At 34.8% G+C, this 23,065-nt stretch overlaps 1 protein-coding gene across 9 annotated transcripts in view; it reads left to right on the top strand.

Annotated features, from left to right (window-relative positions):
• The window catches only part of Pde8 (Phosphodiesterase 8), a 218,165-nt gene that overhangs the window by 161,848 nt on the left and 33,252 nt on the right, over positions 1-23,065 (top strand). For all 9 annotated transcript variants that reach the window (XM_049845226.2, XM_049845227.2, XM_049845231.2 and 6 more), the window contains one exon: positions 16,121-16,180. In XM_049845226.2, coding sequence (XP_049701183.2) covers positions 16,121-16,180 — 60 coding nt within the window. The remainder of the gene's footprint in view (positions 1-16,120; positions 16,181-23,065) is intronic.

Below are 23,065 nucleotides of genomic sequence, written 5' to 3'. Positions count from 1 at the left end.
CGACACTGAAGCGTCATTATTCATTAGAAATTGCAGCTACGCCCTTCTGCGTCCGTCGCGCTGTGCATTGCGCCAATTAATAACATGCAATGAAGGGAAAGACTTGCGATGTGTTTGACCTTGTCTATATGGGTATCACATGTGGAAATATTCACAAAAATAGCTATACCTATTATAATATTCTAACTTGCATTTATTATAATGGTAACAGCCAGTTTCTTCATCAAAAGTAAAAGCCAAAGTAGTGACATAAAGTAAAAGTAACGGTCAAATTCGTTTCATCTATTTGTTTTGCTGTTACTTTAGCCTTGAAAAAACGAATTTGACCGTTACTTTTACTTTATAACATTACTTTGGCTTTTACTTTTGATGAAGAAACTGGCTCTAAGAAAGGAAGAAGTAAACCATGTAGTAGGTACCTACCATGCATGAGATTTGATTTCGGTAATCGTGTGTCAGGTGATGCAGTATATTTAACCGGTAATATCACATACGGACTATTCTGCATTAAAATTCAGTCTTAAAAAGCGAATGTTTGATGTAAAAAAGTATAACTACCTCGACCAAAAATTGACCACTGAAATTTTTTTATACCTACGTTCCATATAATGGACACAAAAATAAATAGTTGTAAGCACTCGTCGCATCCATCGTCGCGAAACTCGCTCAAAGTTTGCTCTCCCAATATTTTCGGAGTCCATATTGAATGTTTACACGAATACAGAATGTTGACAACACCACTCGTTTATTTAAAGCTACAGATTCGTTCAAATATTTTTGTTTTGCATTATGTGGTGTAGTGATATTGATAGTTTGCTGTGATTGACTGAAATATTTCTTTGCATTTGTTATGATTTTTTTTTATTTCGCGTTCATTATCATCAACAGCCTATTACAAGTTAGTCCGCTTCTAGGCATAAGCCTATGTTCACGTTTGTCATACCGCTCAATCCTACTAATATTATAAACGCGAAAGTTTGTATGTATGGATGTATGGATGTTTGTTACTCTTTCACGCAAAAACTACTAAATGGATTTTAATGAAACTTCACAATAATATAGCTTATACATCAGAATAACACATAGGCTACAATTTGTAAACATATTGTTCGAAATACTAAACCTGCGCAGACGAAGTCGCGGGCACCAGCTAGTCTTCAGATAAATGCACTCAACTTCTGCCTCTCTCTTTTTCTGTTTTGCAGTCATCATTGTTAGCTATTATATCAGTGTCTCTCACAAAAAAGTCTAAATTGTATGTAGTAAATAACAAAAGACAGTCACATCACTCGGTTCACAAAACATCGTGTTAACGGCACTTTTCAACTAGACTCGTAACTCATACCTATACTGAGTCACAGCACTAATATTTTGCAAAATCTTGGCACAATTTCAATACCCTGTTATCGATGCTAAATCAAACTTTTAATAGCTCTAGCAATTATAAGTTTTGTTCGTAACTTCAGTTAGTTACGATCAAACTCTTCCCTGGTCGGTGCCAAAGATAGCCTGTAAACCAGTGCACTGAAACTTAGATTTCAGGAGGATTTAGTGCAATCTTCGATCAGCACCGAACCCGTTATCTGGCCGGAATTTGTCGCTATTCAAAGCTGTGTTCTAACTACGGCAATTTAATCTGGATAGTGGTTTCTAGAACGGGTAGGGTTTATACAAGTTTATTGTAAACAGATTTGGTTTACACGACAGATTTCCAAAAACACAGTGCATAAATGTAGACCTAAGTTTTATAATCAAAGGTGTAGACTGATCTATTCTTTAAATGAAAAATAATTCTGTACAATATTTTATTTCCACCCAGTCCTTCATTCCTTCAAATTATAATGAAAGCAAATCATTTCCTTACTTTCACACTTCAACTAAAGTAATTCCGATGTTACAAGACCTTTTCAAAAGTTAACGTAATTGGACGAAATTGAATCAGATTCATTCAATATCGGATGAACATCGGAGTTCTCGCTAAATTCTGTTTAATCTTCATCACTTTTTCGTCATTAGCATTCTTTCTGTCATCTGTAAATGGGCCATTAATAAATATGGAGCAATTGAATTATTTATCAAGGATTTCTCATTTATGGTTCTAACATTTTAAAAGTAAAAAGTTAAGTAAGTATCTCTAAAAAAGAAAATAGGTATTTGTTTTGCAAATAAGTCTAAATAAATAGAGAGGATTGGGAAAATGTAATTAATTCTAAGAATCATATTCCATTACTAGATTAAATATTTAATTTGATTTCGGTTTCCTTATTATCTTTACTCAGTCTTACTTAACTGTAATTGGAAATAAGATAAAAGGTTGAATAAAAACCCTATTTTATATATTTTTAGTAGGTTCATTTAACTTCTCATAAAATGAGGCCACTAATTAATATAAAATTAAGGCTATATTTCCCATTTAATAAATCGCAAACGTTACCCAACTTCAAAAATTTCCCATAGATTAGAAAACTCTTTAGATAGAATTTAGTCGTTGGCTCCATATCATTTACATCAAGGAGTATTTAATGCCCAAATCTCCCGGGCAACTAGCCCATCGATTATTGCTAATTGCCTCTTACTTGGAGCTAATTTCAGACCATTACCTTTGATAGAATAATGAGCGCGTTGTCAGTCTACTGCAAACTACCACAGCCTTGGAATATTCTAGAACACGCTATTTTCAGCCTCACTTTTGTGTCAGGTGGCTAAACTACTTTTTGACATTCAAATGTGTCAGTAATGTTATTTTCAAGCCTACTTTGTGAAATGGAAATTCTATTTCGGTATTTTTTTTACCAATGTAATATGTTTTTATTCGGTTATTTTGTACGCAAATAATAGCCTTTTAGGTCTAAGATACACTTGTTTATTTTTCGCGTTATTGTGTAACCTATATTTGGGTCAATTTCGAGTACACTACGGCCGTCAGTATGGGCAAATAAAGGAGGTTTTGTGTCACGATTCGCCCCAATATTTTGTATTCCCCTTCCACACAAGATTTCCATTAACGCCCTCAATGTATTATCCCTTTCATGAAGTTGTAGCCGAGGGTTTGGAATTCAATTCGCGTTGAGGACAACTTTGTTACGTCCAATCCTGCTGAGATTACCGGTACTTCCTTTAAAGAAATTGACAGAAAATCTTACTGGCACCAAAAAATCTTTATGGTAATCCAAACTTAGAACGATTTGGATGGTAAGATGCCATCTCATAGATTATTCAAATAGTCACTCAGACGTCACATAAAAGCGTTACATTCAACAAAATATTGGCGGGAAATCGTCGCCATTTTGTACGTAACATACACATGTTATGTTCCAACACTTATTCCAAACATTTCATTTCCTACATTTTTGTACGGTACTAGGTCGTCTACGTTGACAGCAAATGCCATATTGCCAAGATTTAATATTTTTCATATAAGTATCCGACACGTATAGGTAGAAATCCTAACTTCATAGGTTATTTATTGTTGCTGAATTGATTTGTATGTTTAAGTACATACAACCCACATTTGTACATATACGAGTACTTTTATTATTTCATAGAGCAACCTAAAGTTAATAACTTTCAGAATAGAGGAGCAATTGTGAATATTCAACGTCGAATCGACATTTAATCAAGAAAACTTTTAACCCATTCATTCATTTATGGTTTCTTAATTCTGATTCATAAGTACTTTCCATAACTTGCAATGATTTCCTGAGTGAATTCATCGCAATTTTCTACTAAAAGTTAAAAGAAAAGAGAACCTTTTAGCACAGCTGTTTATGTGAAATATTAATGGCGTCAGTTAGTGACAATTTTCCGAATTCTTTTTAAATATTAACGCGCATTGCAAATGGCCGTAGCGTCGCGTAAGTGGATTATGAGATTTTTTCATCTTCTTTTTTATGTGACAAAAAATGTTTCCCTGTCAGAGATGTCAAAAGATTTTCGTGATTTTTAATCTGCGTAATATTTTTTGGGAATTGTATGTCACTCCCACGTTTTACTCTGAATAGTAAAAAGCAGAAAACTGTATACATATAAGTAGTCACTTTATAAGCCATTTTTAAATATTTTATGTACCAAATTCGTCTTCTTAATATCTTTTTGATTGTTTTGTATCATTCTCCTCATCATTTTTTACCGTTTGATTTTTATATATCATGCTTGCTCAGTAGGTTTTAACTTCCAGAAATTGCAGGCCAGTTAACTCACAATAAAATTAATGCTCATAAACAAATTCCATGCTATAAACTGCTAATAAAACTGAATCCTGGAAAAGCCCACAATTACCGCTTTTGGACGTGCACCAAGTTTTTTTTTTTCAATTATAATGGAAGGCGCACGCAATCAGGCTGCTATGCATGCGACCGCGACATGCAAGCGCAGCCATGGGACGGAGTAATGCCTTTGTTTTTGCACTATGGTTATCTACTAGTGGTGTACCTATAGTGGAAAAATTTTTGACATGTATCCACCTACCTACATATAAATGATTATTCAATATGTATCCGATTTTTTGGACGGCTAGTTTATGTTTCAAAATTAACATCATATTAATTGATCGCATCGGATTAATTGCTGTTTATTTTAGTGGCAGTTCCATGGAAAATATGTTAACCGCAACTGTTGACACTAAAACTATATTCAAAAATATCTTTTACATGAATATAATACTAGAAATTCCAAAACGAGCCCACACCATTTCGAAATTAATTGAACACATTATCAATTTCCATAACTGCAATCGTTTACAATACGAATAAATATTATAATACTGAAATGTCCAGCTCAGTTCAAATTATAGTCCGATTAAAAGCAGAGCACTCGTTTTTACCGAATAAACCTGTCATTCATATTAAATCGTGTGGTTTGATACTTAATGAAATGCTTTTACACGTAATTGCTGAAATCGATTTCAGAAATCATCGGTCTGATGATTTTAATAATATTTTATACTTAGATGTACGATGACACTTCTTCATGATATTCGATTTATTATTGTAAAGAAGACTAGAGAAAGAAGTACCTATAGAAGAATTTCATAGAGTAAAATAAAGTAGTCAACAAGTGAATGAACATAACAGACTAAGCAGTCAGCCGACAGCTAACCAGATAGTTGGCTTATTTTTAAAGAAAATCTTATTTCAAGCCAAAGTTTTCACTCAATAGGCATATTATTACCATTCACATCTTTACACTTATTTATGAGCCCAAACCAACTATCGGCTGACTAAAAGTTTGTAGTGTGTAGGTTACTCGATACATCACTCGCATACAATGTTTATCACAAAAAGCTTTTAAAAATATATTCAAAAGTTTCACATTTTCAATTCATGTTTAATCGCCATCAAAGGTAATTGATGACCCTGTCATATCCCGTAACTTGCTTATAACTGCAATTTAATAGCTCCAGAGCAATTTGCATCTTAGCCACTGGAATTTAGATTGAATTTCTAACGACTGACGATCGGTCATAACATTTTATGGGTATTCATTTTGCAAGGTAATACGTTTGGACGTTGTAAGTTTGATTCTGAACGTTTTAGTGAAAGTTTGTTATAGGATTGGTGATTTATTTTGGTCTTAAGATTGTTAATTTTGTACCTAGGATTTTAATTAAAAGCGCTATGAAATATGAACTTCTTCGTTAGTAGTTATGTAATTATAAAAATACTCCCTAAAACTACATATTTTTTTACCACTGGCAACTTTATCTTTCTGAACAGTTTAGTCCAGCAACACCTTTATCCTACATCATTCTATATTCAAAGTAATAAAATAAAGAGGAACCATTTTTTTGCTTCATTATTTGTACTCAACGTACGTACGTACTAAAAGCTCAGAAATTACTGAACCGATTTGAAAAATTATTTCACTGTTAGAAAGCTACACTGTTCCCAAGTAACATAAGCTATATTTCATCCCGATACGAGCAATAGTTTCCATGGGACGCGGGTAAAACCGCGGGAAAATTACTAATCAATAACAAACTTAATTATAATAATGCAATCAATAGAAACGCCAAAAGGACCAACTTTGAACCCGAAGCGATGACACGGTCACTCTGACATTGTTCACAGAACAAAGCTATTTCCATTATACCTTTCTAATTGATTTGCTTGAACCAACACAATTCAATAGTGCAAGAACAAACGCCATTTGAATAAGAACCCAATTTGTTAAGCGATTGATAGAGGTGTGTTAATTAAATAGTTGATCTTTGTTATTTGTATGTTTTTCTTTGTCAAACAACATAAGTATTGGCCGTAGCGTTTACTTAAATTAGCATCATATTAAATAACATCATCGAAAGTTCCTATGTCTAGCTGCCAATGATGTAACTTTTCTAAGCTATTATGTAGGTAGTAGGTACCCTCTGAATGTATGTTGAGGAAACCTGGACCTTAAAGTCTGAAATAGCCCCAAGCTTTCAGATTAGCGATCATTCTTTGTCAGCATGAAGACTGTACCAGTAGTGGAAAAAATAATGTTTTTATGTAAAGTCACGTAAGCTTCAAAAAAAACTATGTCCAACTAAAAAGCCTAGAAATTTTCAACCCCCAATTTTAGCTTTCACTATCATAGGATTATCTATTGAAGAGCCATATATCTATTTTAATTTAGCTCATACTACAATTTACTAAGTCAAACAAAGTTGACATCTAAGACAAGATTATCACACACCAAGGAATAAATAACTCCCACGTACTAAGTTTAATTAGTTATTTTAGTTCTAAGATAAAACTAGAATCGTAAACTGCTATATTTGTATCAACATGTTTTAATTAAAACTTCTTACTATTATTAGATGGAAGTTAAAATTGTATCTTTAAACTTTGCGTAGTTATAAGATAACCTGTTGTTTCTACATTTGTAGAACTTAAAAATAAATCATGTATTTAATACATATTTACTATATATTATTTCTCCTTAGATAATCCTACCAAAAATGTGTAAGTAGGTTCGCGTCAACGAGTCCTCTGCTAGCATTTTAGCAACATTTTTATTACGTTCAAACTGATATTTCAACATACATATTATTTTTCAGTCCCCCAACATTAAACTTCTAAGATATCTACGATTAATAATGCTTTAAACATCTCCATCGCAATACTCAGTAGTACAGGAAACCAATATCTGACCCTCAACAGTCTTAATCCTGAGCCTTTAATAAACACCTTCTTGTCGAACAAATCACGTTGTTCGGCACACAATAATGTCAATAACCTATTCTGAAGGAGGTTCAAGTACTCATTAGAGAGAAGGCTGTGTGACGTCACAGGTAACCCCATACTAACTAATGAAACAGGCCAACCCTCTGTTTGCATCCAGCCGACGTTGGAGGGGGTAATTTCTACCCATTGGCGTTTGTTAAAGTCCCGCAGTAGTAATTTCCGGGTTGGCTCAGTGGCCGTTTTATGCCCGTACTTTTGTTTGAAGTTATTGTATTATGTTTGTTGCGGTTTGGGTCGGTTAAGTATTATCGGAAATCGAAATGTTATTGGCTGTATAATATTAACTGCTGCCATTAGAAAGCTCAGTTGTAAATCCCTGCAAGTGTGCACTCTTTTTCTGAAAATAGGTCTTAATATGACAGTTAAAGTACAAAAGAGAGAGCAAATACGTAACAGAAATACAAAGTTACCTTCCTAACTGTGTAAAATTACCCATATAAAATTTAACTTTAACCAATTTCAATAGTAATGGACAACAAAACGTTATTTACTCCGCTCTCGCTGGCTAGGAAACTTTTCTGCTCGCCACACAATACTTCAACGCTCACAGTTCGCAACTAGCCGCGGAACGTGAGCACAAACAAAACGCGCCACTGACAGATACCTAGCTCGCATTTCGTAACCTATTTAGTATTTAACTTTTGTAGCTAGTTTTCTGTTGGTTGTTGGAATATCAATAATAACTAAATAGTTTTAGAGCAAAGTAATTAGATAGTACCCCATTATGAAAATCAGAATGTCAATGTACTATAGTCAGTTTGAAAAAGCCCTTCTTCATTTACTTTATATTGAAAATAAACTTCGTTTAGGTAATTTATTCACAGTTTACAGGTTTCAGCTAGTTATAGACTGGCTGAATACTGAAAAACATTATTAGTTTACAATATTATTTTTCTCGAAATTCCAATTATGATGGGTTAATTAGTTTCAGTAAGCACTACATTGTTTTACAACATATTAAAATTTTCAGTCTACCATATATTTTACATAAATTCATAGTTAGATAATAATACTATTATACTACACAAAACATTAGACAAATATTCAAATATTCAGCCACTGTATAAGATAACTAAAAACTTCATTAATATTGTACGTCCTTGAGGCCTTGCGGTATTCTAACTTCCTCGCTTTAAGGGTAATTATGAAATTCCGCGTGGCAACACTGGTAACAATGTGACGTTACGCGCAAATACGCGCGAAAATAGTTATTTGTGTTTATTGTTAGTGCGACAAACTTGTACGTAATGTTTATTCATGAATTTCGGGTTCACCTGGGTGATTATGTTTACTTGAATTCATGGCTACGTACAAGTACTTAGTAGGGGGGACGAAATAATATATGGTGGCGGTGTGTAAAGAGGTTTACCATGGGTTTACCGAGCTATAGATATTTTGTCTCATGAAAGCGGGTGAGCTACACTTGTGTGTGTGACTTTGTATTATTGTGACTTTGTATCCATTAATCCATAAGTTCGAAGACGCTCAGTTGTGACCGATTCGCCAAGTCACGCAAAGTGCATCAGCACAGCTGTACCGTGGGTTTACCGAGTTTTAGGTATTTTGTATCACGAAAGCGATTTATCTATACTTCTGTGTGTTAATGTACATGTAAATTGACTTTGATATTTGTTTGTATATATTGACTTTGCGCTCAGTAGTGACCGATTCGCCAAGTCATACAATGACATTTCAAGCCCACCAGTAAAGCTCGACCGCTTTTCATGAGATAAAACATCTATCCATACCCATCATTATTCATCATCATCAGCCTATCGCAGTCCACTGCTGGACATAGGCCTCTCCAAGTGCACGCCACTGAGATCGATTTTCGGCTCTCCATCCATTTATCCATACCCATCTTCTACTATATTTCACCAAAACATAAGCTAATGTTACCTATTACTACCAAAATATCGAGCACCATAATGAAACTTAAGACACGATTATTAGATAAAGTTACAAAGGGATATTTGTATTTAATACCTCTGCGTGGGTTGTAACGTACCTACTTCAAAAACAGTTTCAATTTCAAACCGATCTTATTTATGGTAACCCTTTGAGCTATGTAATCTGAATATGATATCTCTTCAGAAACATATTTAATCTAGGTACATACAAATAATACGAAATATAATATTATATATAATAACTAGCCGTTTTCCCACGGTTTCACCCGCGTCCCGTGAGAACTACAGCCCGCACCGGGATAAAATATAGCCTATGTTACTCGCAGATAATATAGCTTTCTAATGGTATAATAAGGAAAGAAGGATAAGGAAAGAATATTTAAAATCGGTCCAGGAGTTTTTGAGTTTATCCATTACAACCAAACAAACAAAGTTTTCCTCTTTATAATATTAGTATAGACAGACAATTGAAACTGGAATTTATATCTCTGACGTCTTTTAATCAATAAAATGTTTGTCATGTATGAGGTGGGCATGACTGATGGACCATCACTGGACATCCACACTCATCGGGAGTGTTGGGTGGTCAAGTGAGTTGTTCAGAGATGTAGGTATAAGGATAAATTGGTGATGCAATACGTCATACCCATTTTTGTGGGAAATCATGAGGTGACCTCTCCAACTGTGTGTGCAGTGAAAACTTTCACAAATCAGTCAAGTCTGGAAGTTAGTGATTGATTTACTCACGCATCGGAGAGCAAGTAAATGTCGGTCCTGCTGCCTGATCTCTTAGCAAGGGACGAGGAGTGCACCTACTTGCTTAAATGCTTTACACTACAATATGTCCTGCACAGCTGGCACAGCCAATCTCCTTATATGAGAACAGCCACCGTAGCCAACAAATGGCTAGTACACCATTGCCCTTAAAACAAAAAATAATAATAACCACACGTAACTACATTTTATCACCTGCAACATACTGGTTTAATATGACCACGCACCCCAAACGGGGGGTAAACCCGATTTAATTACGTAAACACCACGCGCCCCGAGCCCATGACCTAATTACCTGGGGTTGTTGTACATTCGTCATAAAGTAAATTCGTCACGAAAAAAAGTATGTGTAAATTTGCCACAATTCTAATTTATACAATAAATTTCCAATATATTAATTTTGTTTATTGTAAATTCGTCACATTGGTTTTATTTGCACCGATAGCACAAAAAATAAACAAGAAGTAGAATAAAATGTTATATATTTTTCAGAATCACATCAAGGTTATTGATTTACCTTACATTTACATAAAACAATCACAGTTCTCGAGTGAACGATTTGCCTAAACCTTAACAATAATAAGATAAACAATAGAAAGACATTAAAACACAGCCATAAACATCTTTTTTTTTAGTTTAATATAACATTTATAAAGAATCACAGTTCTCGACTTGCTGACTTGCCAACAACAATATAGATAAATATAATAACCTAACATCTACGTAAAAATCATAGTTCTCAAGTGGCTGGTATGCCCGTAACATTACGAATAATAAGAAAAACAGCTAAAGTCTGTCATTAACCTAAAAACAACATAAAAATCACAGATTTTTAGTGGCTTATTTACGAACAACATTACAATTATAAGAAAAATAATTACATCACAGTTATAATCACTTTTTTTTCTTAACCTAAGTAAAAATCACAGTTCTGAGTGGCTGACTTGCCTATAACAATACAAAAATAATAAGACTTATAAGTATATAAACTATGTAAAAAAATTAAATGTTACATCTTTTTAAAATGTTGCAAAACAGAAAGTTTTTTAAGAACTTCAGCCAAAGACATTTTATCGTAATTGTCCAAAATAGTTTTCAATTCTTTATCATAGGCTTTGGATCGACGTGTTCTCATCTTTAAGGATATATCAAATTTGAAATTCTTTAATTTAAATAAATAGTGAATAAAATAGCAACCGTAATGAATAAAAAGGTATAAAATTATTTGTATTTTCTGACTTTCTAGTATTCATTTCTCTGAATCTCGTTATATATTTTTTCTCCAGTTTTTGTAATGATGTTGTAGAGAGACATTTTAATGTGCAGGATGTATTAATTATTTACAATAAAAAAAACCGCTTTGATACCTACTAAAATAAAGCATGACTAAACTTCTAAGTCTATTGATATAATCGTCTAATACTATTGTAGTGGGTCACCATTTTTTGTGTTAGTGACAGTTGCACCTGTCATGTATCATATGTCATCGTACTATATATATGCTTTTGACAGATACTGTTAGAAAGGGATGTATGCAGAGAACGGGCGAGCACGATGCGACAGCGAGTGCAGGAGTATATTTAATTTCGAACTCAAACTCAAAGGAGATGGCCAAAAAAACACCCAGAGTCGACAGGAACTTCATATGTATGATTGGATTCAGTATAATTTGTGGATTTTAAAAAGTATTTCAAATCATCTAGAAACCATGGGGTTCTCTTTTTATAACGTTTTTTCGATCAAGATTTTAGTTCACAAAAAAGTTTACTTTTACTGTTTGATGTTCGTTAGAAGTTGAATGCAGACTCGTGATTGGACCGTTTTGCATTGCTAAGTCATTTGTTATATTTGACAATGTCACATTTCGCGATTTTCAAAGACAATTTCTCCAAAAACATTTCATAGCCAGTTGTGAAGGTTGCATGTAACTGCGAAACCTCTCCAAGTAGGTAAGGTCGGTGCTTAATCGTATCTGGAGTGGTTAAATACAAGGTATAATAGTACCTTTTAATCACCAGGCCAACTCTGAAACTATGGGGTTATTACTAGTGGCTTGTATAATGTTAGTTTACTTGCTTTTTTATGTCCCTTGATGTTAATATTCTTTAAAATCAACATATATTCAACATAACCTATTTTTGCGATAATATGAAATAGCTCCTATACCCCATGGATTTCAGTGTGGATTTTTTGGCACCATCAAAGGTCTATCATAAAGAACCTATTGGTAACCATTTCATTGCTGTCGATTCTGGGTTTTTTTTCTATGAAAATTTGGCCATCTCCTTTATTATATTTATTAATTTATATATCGAGCCCTAAAATCTTGCTTGCTATCGCTACTGAAGAAAAAAAAAATGTGAATTGAGGATTTGTGACAAATTTACAATAACCCTTATGAAACTATAACGAGTTTACACATATTTTTTGGGAACAAATATAATGACCACCAAAAAATTCTTTGATACCCTAACTTTTGTATCCAGAAATATCTACTGAACACCAGAAAAATAAAGTCTAAAAATGTAATAGTACCAGCTATTTTAGTCACGACTTCACTTTAAATTGTATTCGACCACCAAATTTAGTAAATGATCACCAACTCTTGACGACTAAATTAATGTATTATTTTTGCCTAATTAAGTCACTGTGATTGCCATAAAATGTAGGCTTATTACCAAATAAAGTATTATGATGCCATATTAAGTTATGTGTCCGGCTTGCAATGCATGCGTGAGTGTCAGTATGACGAGTGACTGGGGAAAATGGAAGAAAATGACATATTGCGCCGATCCCAAGTAGAATTGGGAACAGGGCAGGAGAAAGAAGAAGAAGAATGTGTTTCTCAATACACTCACTCGAAAACACACTCTTATCGTACTGTTTAGTTAGAGGCATGCAATAGACAATTTTCCACCCTAGTGCAGGAAAAGGGTCCCCATAATCATCCTCATCCTCCGAGCCTTTTCCCAAGCTATGTTGGGGTCGGCTTCCAGTCTAACCGGATTCAGCTGAGTACCAGTGCTTTACAAGAAGCGACTGCCTATCTGACCTCCTCAACCCAGTTACCCGGGCAACCCGATACCCCTTGGTTAGACTGGTGTCAGACTTACTGGCTTTTGACTACCCGTAACGACTGCCAAGGATGTTCAATGACAGCCGGGACCTACAGTTTAACGTGCCATCCCCCCCAAAGGGTCCCCAAAATGTTATTACATTTATTCTATCAGGCCGAACTTATTTTTTTGGAGTCAGTTTACTTAAACAGGATAGCAAGATGTAAAAATTTTGATAATCATTTTATATTAAAACACTGGTATAATTTTGATGATCATTTACTACTTTTGGTGATCATTTACTACTTTTGGGATAACAATGATTTATTTGGACTCATTTTGCTTAAAATAAATAAATAATAAAAATCTTTTATTTTCAGGCATCGACGGCCCATAGCGTGTTAGTAAACAGTACAAACTTACAAACTATGTTAGTAGTAACACACAAGTACAAAATAATATAAAATAATACACACAATACATCCAGGATTATTAGAAGATTTATCAAGTCCCATGTCTAACATGCAGCTTGATAAATCTATCCATAACAGGCCCTTCTAGCCTTTCTGAAAATACCTTCAGAATGCTGTTGCTGCTTCCCCTCGATCTGCGTACCACTGATGCCACTTTTTTGCGCATGATCGCGAAATAATCATCAGTGTGCGCATCCGCGAACATCCCTGACGCACTACAGTAAGGTGGAAGCCTCAACAGCGCCCTGAAGGCGTTATTATATTGAATGCGCAGTGCGCTGTCCGCTTTTTGTGTATGATTAGCCCACAGACTGCTGGTGTAGAATATTTGACAAAACGCTTTAAAAAGTGTTATTTTAACCGGTGCTGAACAACCAGCAAACCTGCGCGCCAACATGTTTCCTCACAGCCAGCGCCCTGCGCTCCTTTCCATATCTAGATCGTCTTTTAAATCCTCTGTCACAATATGGCCTAGATATTTAAATTGTGTTACCCTGTTTAGCGGTAACCCGTTCAGTTTTACGTGTGGGATATATGAGGGGCTTTTATTTTTTCCCTTAAAAACCAATAACTCACTTTTCGTGGGATTATACTTCAGCCCATGCTGTTCAGCGTACCTTTCACATATAGTGAGTAACTTTCTTATTCCCCCGATTGTGGGGCTCAGCAGCACCATATCGTCTGCGTAGGATAGCAGAATTTAAAAACTTTGGTTATAATCTTACTTTAAAATGGTGGTTTAATTTTGGTGATCATTTACTATTTTTGGCTTACGAATGATTTATTTTGGAGTAATTTCACTTAAATAGGATAGCAAAGTGTTAAAACTTTGGTGATAGTTTTACATTAAAATGCGAGTTTCATTTTGGTGATCATTTACTATTTTCGTCTGCTATTTGTTACTATATCTGGTGATCAGTTAAACATAAGCCATATTTTTTATACATGTGACGAATTTACTTTCAATGTATGGATTTTTCAGAATATGGCGAATTTACTTTGTGACGAATGTACAATAACCCATTACCTGGATGAGCACCTGGTACTCATTTACCTGTATTTTATTCTGGTTATCAGATAAATCAGATATTGTTTTTGTGTATTCGATTATAGAACCTGTGATTGAGATATTAATTTTATCCCTCGGAAATGGCATTTACTTCTTTTCTTTTTTGTACACTTATGGCCGATTTTCTATCTCCAGATAACTTCTAAAGAATATGTACGATTTTTCTAATCTGAAGAATATGTCTGACACCTTTTGTATAGATAAATATGTCAAACCATATTTATTCCTTTTTTTTTAACGACGTCAAAATTCATCAAATTTTAATGACCCTCCCGCTGTGGGTTAGCAGCGGCGAGGGAGCGTCAGACTCTTACTGACTAAAAACTTACCTCCTTGGTTATCGTTACTAGAAAACGTTGAACGCCAAATATATGAAATAAGTAACAAATAGCATACCCACTTTAACACAGACAGAATCACATTTAGCCAAATAGAAGCAAAATCCTACGCCTAAGAAATCATGCAAAAAAGCTTAGGTATATTTGCACAGAATACGAAATGTTATTTATATACCGTGTCCCTAAAATGGAGTCCCGGAGTCTCTTCTAGATATCTGTCAAACAGCGAGGGCATTGACCTCTGTCGCCATTAGGACCGACTCGTAAACCAAGTTATTTATATTTTCGCCAGTTAGATACCAAATAATTCAGCCATATAAGAGTAGAAGCTAGTAGGGTATTGTAATATAACACTATTCTCGTTTTGGCACAGTTAATCCTATTTCACAAACAATGTAGAGTTGAGCTCCTTTGCAATATGATATCATAACAAATATTCTTGGTTTTAAGCCTTGTCACGTGGAAAGGAAACAAAAGAGGTTTGTCTTTGTTAAATTTTACTTCACACGAAATATAAAAGTTCTTCTTTTAAATAAAGAACAGATTCTTCTTTCAAACTTGACCACGAACCTTGTCGATACTCAAACTCAATGGACATTGCAATGTACAAGATCGTTTCCAATAACGTACATCAATTGCATACCATATCCCAGTCTCCAAGAAAATTGAGAAAATTAACTGACACATTCACAAAACATACCTGTAACTCAAACTAATAACTTATGCAAAATGCCTCACTGAGAGCCAACTTGTAATCCATAATCCTGCGTCTCCGTACAATATTTACATGTACCTGTAGTACATTTGTACATATACGGTGTAGGTACAAAGCGAATTATGTTCGCTACATCGAGTCTGATGGAGTATGGAGTCCCTCGCAAGTGATTTCGCCTACCCGGTTACATTTCCGTACCATCGGTCTTGGTATTACTAGGACGGAATTTTCAACTCTTATGAATAGGTGGAATAAAATATAAGAACAATTTTTGAATAAAGAAACGTCGCTTGATTCTTAAAAAAATATAATTAAGTATTCTTTTATAACAATATTGTGTGACAACGTTCTTATGTTAAATAATATGTATGTAGAACTGGTAGCTATTCAAACTGCTGAAGCTGAAAATATAGCTATAGCTGAGGACCTGTCTATTGCTCCACCTATGACCAAGAAATGCATTAGAATCGATATGAACACAGCACTATTTCCAAAATCCAATAGACAAATTAAGAATTTGTTATATAACATATCATTAATAATGAACTTATGTTTGTTTCAGAGCGATAAGGGGCACTAAAAACACCCAGCACATAATTCTCATCGCTGTCGTGAAGAAAAGGTAAGTTTCTCTCATTCTCCTTGCCTTCGTTTTATTTTGACATGAAGCTCGGTACCAAGAATTTCTTCATTCGAAACAACTTTATTAAAACAATGATCACTGTCACGAAACCAAATAAACTAACTTCTTACCAGTCTTAATGCAAAAACAAAATACATGCAACAAACAAAAACTGGAAACTTCAATAGCAAAATGGATACTATGTCAAGGGCGACCATGAAATATATTTGCATTAAATCACGGAATGAGTAAAGATAAAAGGAGATAACATAATCCTGGTAGGTCAGGCACCCTTTTCTAGGTCAGATTCGTACACTGGACATGACCAAAACGGTCAGTTACGAGTCAACTCAAACATATTTGTTCTTTAAGACATCTGTAAACGATTTTTGTTATTATAAAAAATGGTCGGGTCCAAAGTATGCGTATAAGGATGAAAACAGTAACATTTCTCATCCCCCGCACACCCGCATTTTGGCGTGCTTTCTTAGGTGATTTTCCGTTATGGCGCCTCCGCTAGTTTTGTTCTCCATGCATGAAATACAGCATTGAAACGGCTCAGTGTAAAATGTACGAGACGACATTTATTGACATGGCTCCCGACCGCTAGGCAGCGTGCGAGGGATTAAACCCTGATATACCTGCTGTATTCAAATATACATAGGTATTTGATAAATTCCAATACTTACATATCTGAGGAATTCTTGGTTTCAAGTTTTGGACAAAGAATCCACTGGCACTTGATCTTTGGCGTTTTATGGAATGTAATAGAGAACGTTGTGCCTTGTGCAACACATATTGAAGGCTTCGTAAGTATTTATTCCTTCGAAACGTGTGAAAGGTTAAAGAGAATAGAAAGCGGTCTTTCTATTCTCTTTCATGATAACTGTTTTAACAAACTTTAAATACTTTTAACAGTTTCAATTTTAATGATATCTAAATACCTTTTGATACATTGATGCAATACATAACATTGTTACCTATGTACATACATAAAACATTCTAATAATTTTAGGGATCATTAAAAGAATTCCTGTTATAACACAACATATCTCCATATTTCTCAATCATTCTTAATTTTCATTCACAATCGATTGGTATAAAAATGTATTTTTCCTCTGAACATCTACTGAAGACACGCTGAAATTCAGACTCACAGATAATACCGTTCATTCAGATTGATAATTAAATCTCAGACATTGTTCCGATATTTCCGATAATAAAGCGCATTGTGCCATTCGCAGTGCCTTTAGTCACTATTTGTTAATCGATATGATTTCAGTTTTAATCGAGAAAGTGTATATTCGATTCAATCGTTCTACAATGAACTTACAGGAGGATACGATATTCATATTTAAATGTGGAATTTTGTTATTACGGAATTTAAATTTATGTTTAATATTTTACTTTATACAATTATAAGTTTACAGAATAAACATTTTCAATATTCGTCAACAGCCAGCTATCAAACACTAAAATCCATTTTACTGAAATATTTCATTTCAAAATTCAAATTATTAAATTCATATTAAAACATTTTCTTCGTACCAAGTAGGTTCTTATGTTCAAATTAATAAACAGTATTAAATCATAAAATGAGAAAGAATTTGGCCAAATAATTTGTTAAGAAACTTAGTCGGGGTACTTTTATAAGGAGCGTCCCTCTCCTCAGTCCCCTGGTCATCTTTCGAGGTAAAAGTTTGATCCTCCCATACATTATTGGCTGCATAACTGTCTCAGGTAGATTGCAAATAAATTCCATTGTTGTAAGCCCCAAAACGGCACATAACAGATTCTATGGTACTTTTATGTCTAAGGCTGGATTTTGAACAACGTAGAAGTTACTCGTGGTGGCACCATGGAGGTTATTTTTATTTTATTTGGTAAGGGAAAATGGGTGCTTAACTTTACCCATATTTATGTTTTTGCCATGTTAGATGCAAGACTTTTGACCAAAATAAAAACCAGCCCTTGGTCACTTGAAGTATCAGCAAACCACTCCGCCAGTTTTTTGTAAAGAAGTCGAGCATTTACCAATTTTTTTTTTCAAAATACTCCTTAGAAGATATAATTTACATGTAAAATCCTTTTAGGCCAGGCCAATGTTAGGACATTTTTTATTGGGATCACAAGTCGGTTTTCCTGGAATCTTTTTCCATACATCGTCAGCGATGAACAATTCGCTCAGTATCGATCTTCAAAAATACCTCCTGTACACCTTTAAAACAAACTTCGAAGGTTTCTCAAAATCTTCGCGAAAAACAGATACGTTGGAAACTCGTCGAGTTCCAAAAGTTTTGTTTGCGAAACTCGACAACGAATCAATACAGTTCAGTCAACTCGTGTTTAAATACTTTAATTAAATTACTTTTAAAGTGTACTGGCTATCGGCTATTTGTTGAACAGCCTGCTTACTGGCTGTCTCGACTTGAAGAAGGTTTGTTGGACTTCACAAACTCCGACGATTATGATAATTTGATAATGCTTCTGTTCATTGAACTTGCTTTAGCTTTAGCTGATATTATTTTTAAAGATGAGATGAGCAGCGGTATAATTTGCTGTTATAAAAGTTTTAACGCGTATAAGCTTTTAGTTTCTTATACCCAAGTACAGCTATGTGCATATAAAATTTAAAACTTCTTTGGGTACCATGTTCATATAAGTAACATACCTACCTAGTGTTTTACGGATACTTTGTAGAAACCTGCAGACTCACTCTAATGTGTCTACTAAATCTACCATCAGATGACCACAGTTAAATTATGGGATTGCAGTACCTACCTACCAGTAAAACCTTTTTCTTTTCTTAAAACTCATTCTGAAAATCTAAGCATTAGCACGTTTTGATGCACATAAGTTCATTAACACTTGACTCCAAAAATCTCATATCACAGTACATATATCTCTTACACATGGGTACTTAACATCCCCGGTTAGTATTCCGCACTCAGCGGGTGCAGGTTATGCCTTATCTTTATCTTTTGCACGTAAAACGTAACTCGACATTAACTTAACGTCCATACTTCTTGGGGTATTCTTTACAGTCGTCGGTGGAGGGTTAGGTTAGGTTAGTCTAAAGTAAAGTAAATCCTTCTGATTTGGGTTTGGTTTACGGTTTTTCCTTGTATGAAACTTGTTTAGGAGATTAAAGCATGATATTTTAATGTGATACACACTTAATCTACATAACATAGCTAGGTAATCCAAATTAAGAACTTCCTCCTTTTTGGGAAGTCAGTTAATAATTTTAATATAATAATCTTTCCTCTTAAACCGAAAATAAAATTCCTGAGTGCTAAGATACCCTACGTTTTAACACTAGGGTTAGACAAAGATATACTATTATCTTGGAAAAAAATAAATGAAAAATCTCTCTCAGTTAGTATTACTTTTACTGACATATAAAATCTCAAACATTATTCTATACTTAGACATCAGAAAGTTACTTTCAGCTCGTAGTCAGACTGGAATCCACACACTTTTCCTTTTTCCTAACATTTTCCAAGTTACCTCCAAGAATACAGTTCTGTATGGTAATTTCGCAGTACATTGGAGTACTTTTTATACGTACTTTGAGCATCTGCGAGAAAAGTGAATGTTTGCGTGAAGAGGAATGAAAAACAGCTACGTAATGAAATATTGGAGGAAATTCATTTAGCCACCCGATTGATTGGCGGTCTCATTTTATAAGGCGATTTTTCAAATTAAGAGAGAGCTATGAATTGAAGACATAATAACCAACATTTACTGTAATATCATATTACCCCATCATATCACTCTTTCACTCTAAGGTTGGCTGTAAGAGAACTCAAAACTGGGTTAAGCTCGCCGTTGTACATAATCTGTGAGATAGTCTCACAGAAAATGGACAAACATCTATTCACTTATCTCATTATAATAGGTATCCTTAAATACTCTATCAGTTTCTGATTGTATTAAAAAAAATATATAGTGTAGTTTGTAGCCCACAAACTCAGAAAAAAAAAAGATTTTGCAAATAAAGTTTTCAGCCAACAAAATTTAATTTTATACACAATTTAATTAAACACAAAAGACAAGACAGCCCATTTATTAAATACCCAAGTTACTCTTCATCTTACCCAACTTACAAGTTACGCGAACAAACAGACCGACCGATTTCCATAGAAATGAATCTTTGCATACGGCTTAAGTAGCAAGTTGGCTCAACTTCGACGGCCGAACAAACTTGTCTATAACACAAGTACTGAGATACTTTGTCTATAACATGTGACGTGTATGTACAGGCCTCAGATAACGTAACTAACTGGATACGCCATTGCGTTTCCCTCTGCTAGAAAGAAAGAAACAATATCACATTTATTTTTGGTTGCAATAAGTAGGTACGAGAGAGCCCCTCATACTCGTATAGTGCCTGGAATACAATCAAATTAATGCCTGTGTTTAGTTTTTGTCAATTTTAAGGTGTGTGTAAAACGATGTGGTCGAAGATGCATGAGTGAACCCGGCACCATTTGTTACGTCGCCATGGCACCGTAAATTGGCAGTCTTTTGCGCATACATCCTTTGTGCTCATGGTGTCTCCAGTTGGTTGAATGCTCTAAGGCACAGACACAATAACTTACTCGCCAGTACATTACTTTGACAACTTGTGCATTATAAAGTCCTAACTGAAGTAGTATGTACAATGCAACTCAGACAGTCTAAAATGTACTGAAAAATTCTGAGTAATGTTAGGTTGGTTCTCCATTCTAAGCGAAAAAAAGAAATTCAAAATTAAAATTCAAAATTATTTATTCATCAAAAAAGAATTACAATAAAGTTTGGCAATGACCCTCAAACTAAGCTACAGCCTGTGTCTTGAGGGTCCGAGTTGCGACATTCAGGTATTGACGAATATTTAACATAAGGAAATATATAAAAAATAAAAATCAAGAAATGTGCATGTGTGTGTGTGTGTGTGTGTGTGTGTGTGTTATTTGTGGATGTGTGGGGGTGTGTTTGTGAGTGTGATGGCCATGGAGCTTGTAGGGGCGAATCTGCTTTCTGGTTTTATTACTTGTTTATAATTATTTCTGTTTCGTCATAAGTGAGTGTTAGAAGCCAGTTTTTGATAATCTTTTTGCATGAGTGTAACTTGAGGCCGATTATATCACAGGTTTTTAAGACTTCATTATAGATTCTTGGGTATAAATAGTCAGGGGAGCGTCTTGCTATAACTGAGTTGGTTTGTGGAAGGGGTATTCTGATAGTACGCTTAGAGATTATATCCTGGTAGTCGGGTCTGCGTTGTAAATTGATATGGGTGTGAAGTACTGTGGACAAGATAAATAGTTGTCGTACGCGGAGAACTGGAAAGTCACTGTAGAGAGCATTGGTTGGGTAAATAAAACTTTTTTTGAGCATTACTTTAATTACAGCTCTTTGCGCTCTTTCAACTTCTATGAAGACAGTTTTTGAGGCTCCTCCCCATACAGAGATGCCATATTGAAGAACTGACTGACACAGACCAAGATATATAGTGCGAAGTATTTTAATGGGCGTGCAGTCACGTAGTTTTTAAAGCTGTTGATAGTTTGTTTTTTATTTTCAAGATTATTTATTTTCATGTTAACCATAATAATAATCAAACTAGCTACCTATGTGAAGTTTAATGAAACCTTATTTAAACTAAAACAAAGCTTACAGGAGCTTTTTCCTTCTTTTGGGCTTTCTTTTAGTCTTTTTTGCAATTTGGAATATCACAAGATATCTTTCGCCACGCTCTATAGTTACTGGAAAGCAAGCCTTTCAAGTTACGTTTGGCAGTAGATTTTATTGTCCTTCTTACCTCTCTCACAAACATTTTAATGTGAAATACAAAGGAATCGGTGACTCGAATACTCTTTGTTTGTTATAAATGGGAATCCTTTTGAATACAACCAAATAGGTAGATAGGTATAAGATAGATGGGTAATTTATTTATTTTACCCTTATATTGTATTCTTAGAGGTCAGATCAGAAGTGGTATTTGAAAATGAATAACACACGTCTATAGACATTTAACCTGGTAAGGTTTATTTCTTACAAAGGATTTAGCAGAAGCCAACTTTGAATAGCAAATACAATATCAATAATTAATTATCAGATCACGATGTGACATCTTCAACGTCCGTCATCCTTCTGTCCGTCATAACTTCTTCTTCTATACCAGCCCGGTCAGGCCAGGTTGGTAGCAAGGAGGATTCATATCTAACACGGCCGTTCCTGACCCTGCGGCGTCCTCGCCAGCAGTATTATTCGCCTCTTCAGCATCAGGTCAACTCCCCATAAGCTAGTCACCGACATGTTGCTCATGATCTGAAACATGTTAAGCAAGGTATAAGTAATTTACTCGTAGTAGTCGTTTTTGTGTATAAGTCTGAAGCATGTAATATGTTGAGAAAAGGAAGGGTAACAAAAAAAAGGTTCCCATATTTACTTCTACTTGTATGTAAATCATACTATGGGCGCAAGTGTGCACTCAAGCGCCCACAGGCAAAGGCATATAGAAAGGTGTTATGGTAGTAACCAGCTTCAGACTAAACACGAATAGAAAAAGTGCATCGTGAATGACAGAATCCGGACTTCCATCACTCGCCATACACCGCCAGGTGACAGAGGCTCCCAGTTTGCATGTCATTTTACGCATTCATAGCATAGGCACGCATTTAAGCTCTAGGTTGCTTACTATGACAACGTGAAACAGAGACACATACCGTCGTATGTTCTCCCAGTGGTCTAAACAATAGTCCCACTCAGAAACAGAGACCCATGCCGTCGCATGTTCTCGATGACAGAGGCTCCCAGTTTGCTTGTCATTACACACGCTCATAGCATAGGCACGCGTTTAAGCTATAGGTAGCATACTATGAAGACGTGGAACAG

The sequence above is a fragment of the Helicoverpa armigera genome, chromosome 15 (genome assembly GCF_030705265.1).
Source record: "Helicoverpa armigera isolate CAAS_96S chromosome 15, ASM3070526v1, whole genome shotgun sequence".
In the NCBI taxonomy this organism is placed as follows: Eukaryota; Metazoa; Arthropoda; class Insecta; order Lepidoptera; family Noctuidae; genus Helicoverpa; species Helicoverpa armigera.
The sequence above is the reverse complement of the archived record's forward strand: the minus strand, read 5'-3'. Positions and strand labels throughout refer to the sequence as shown.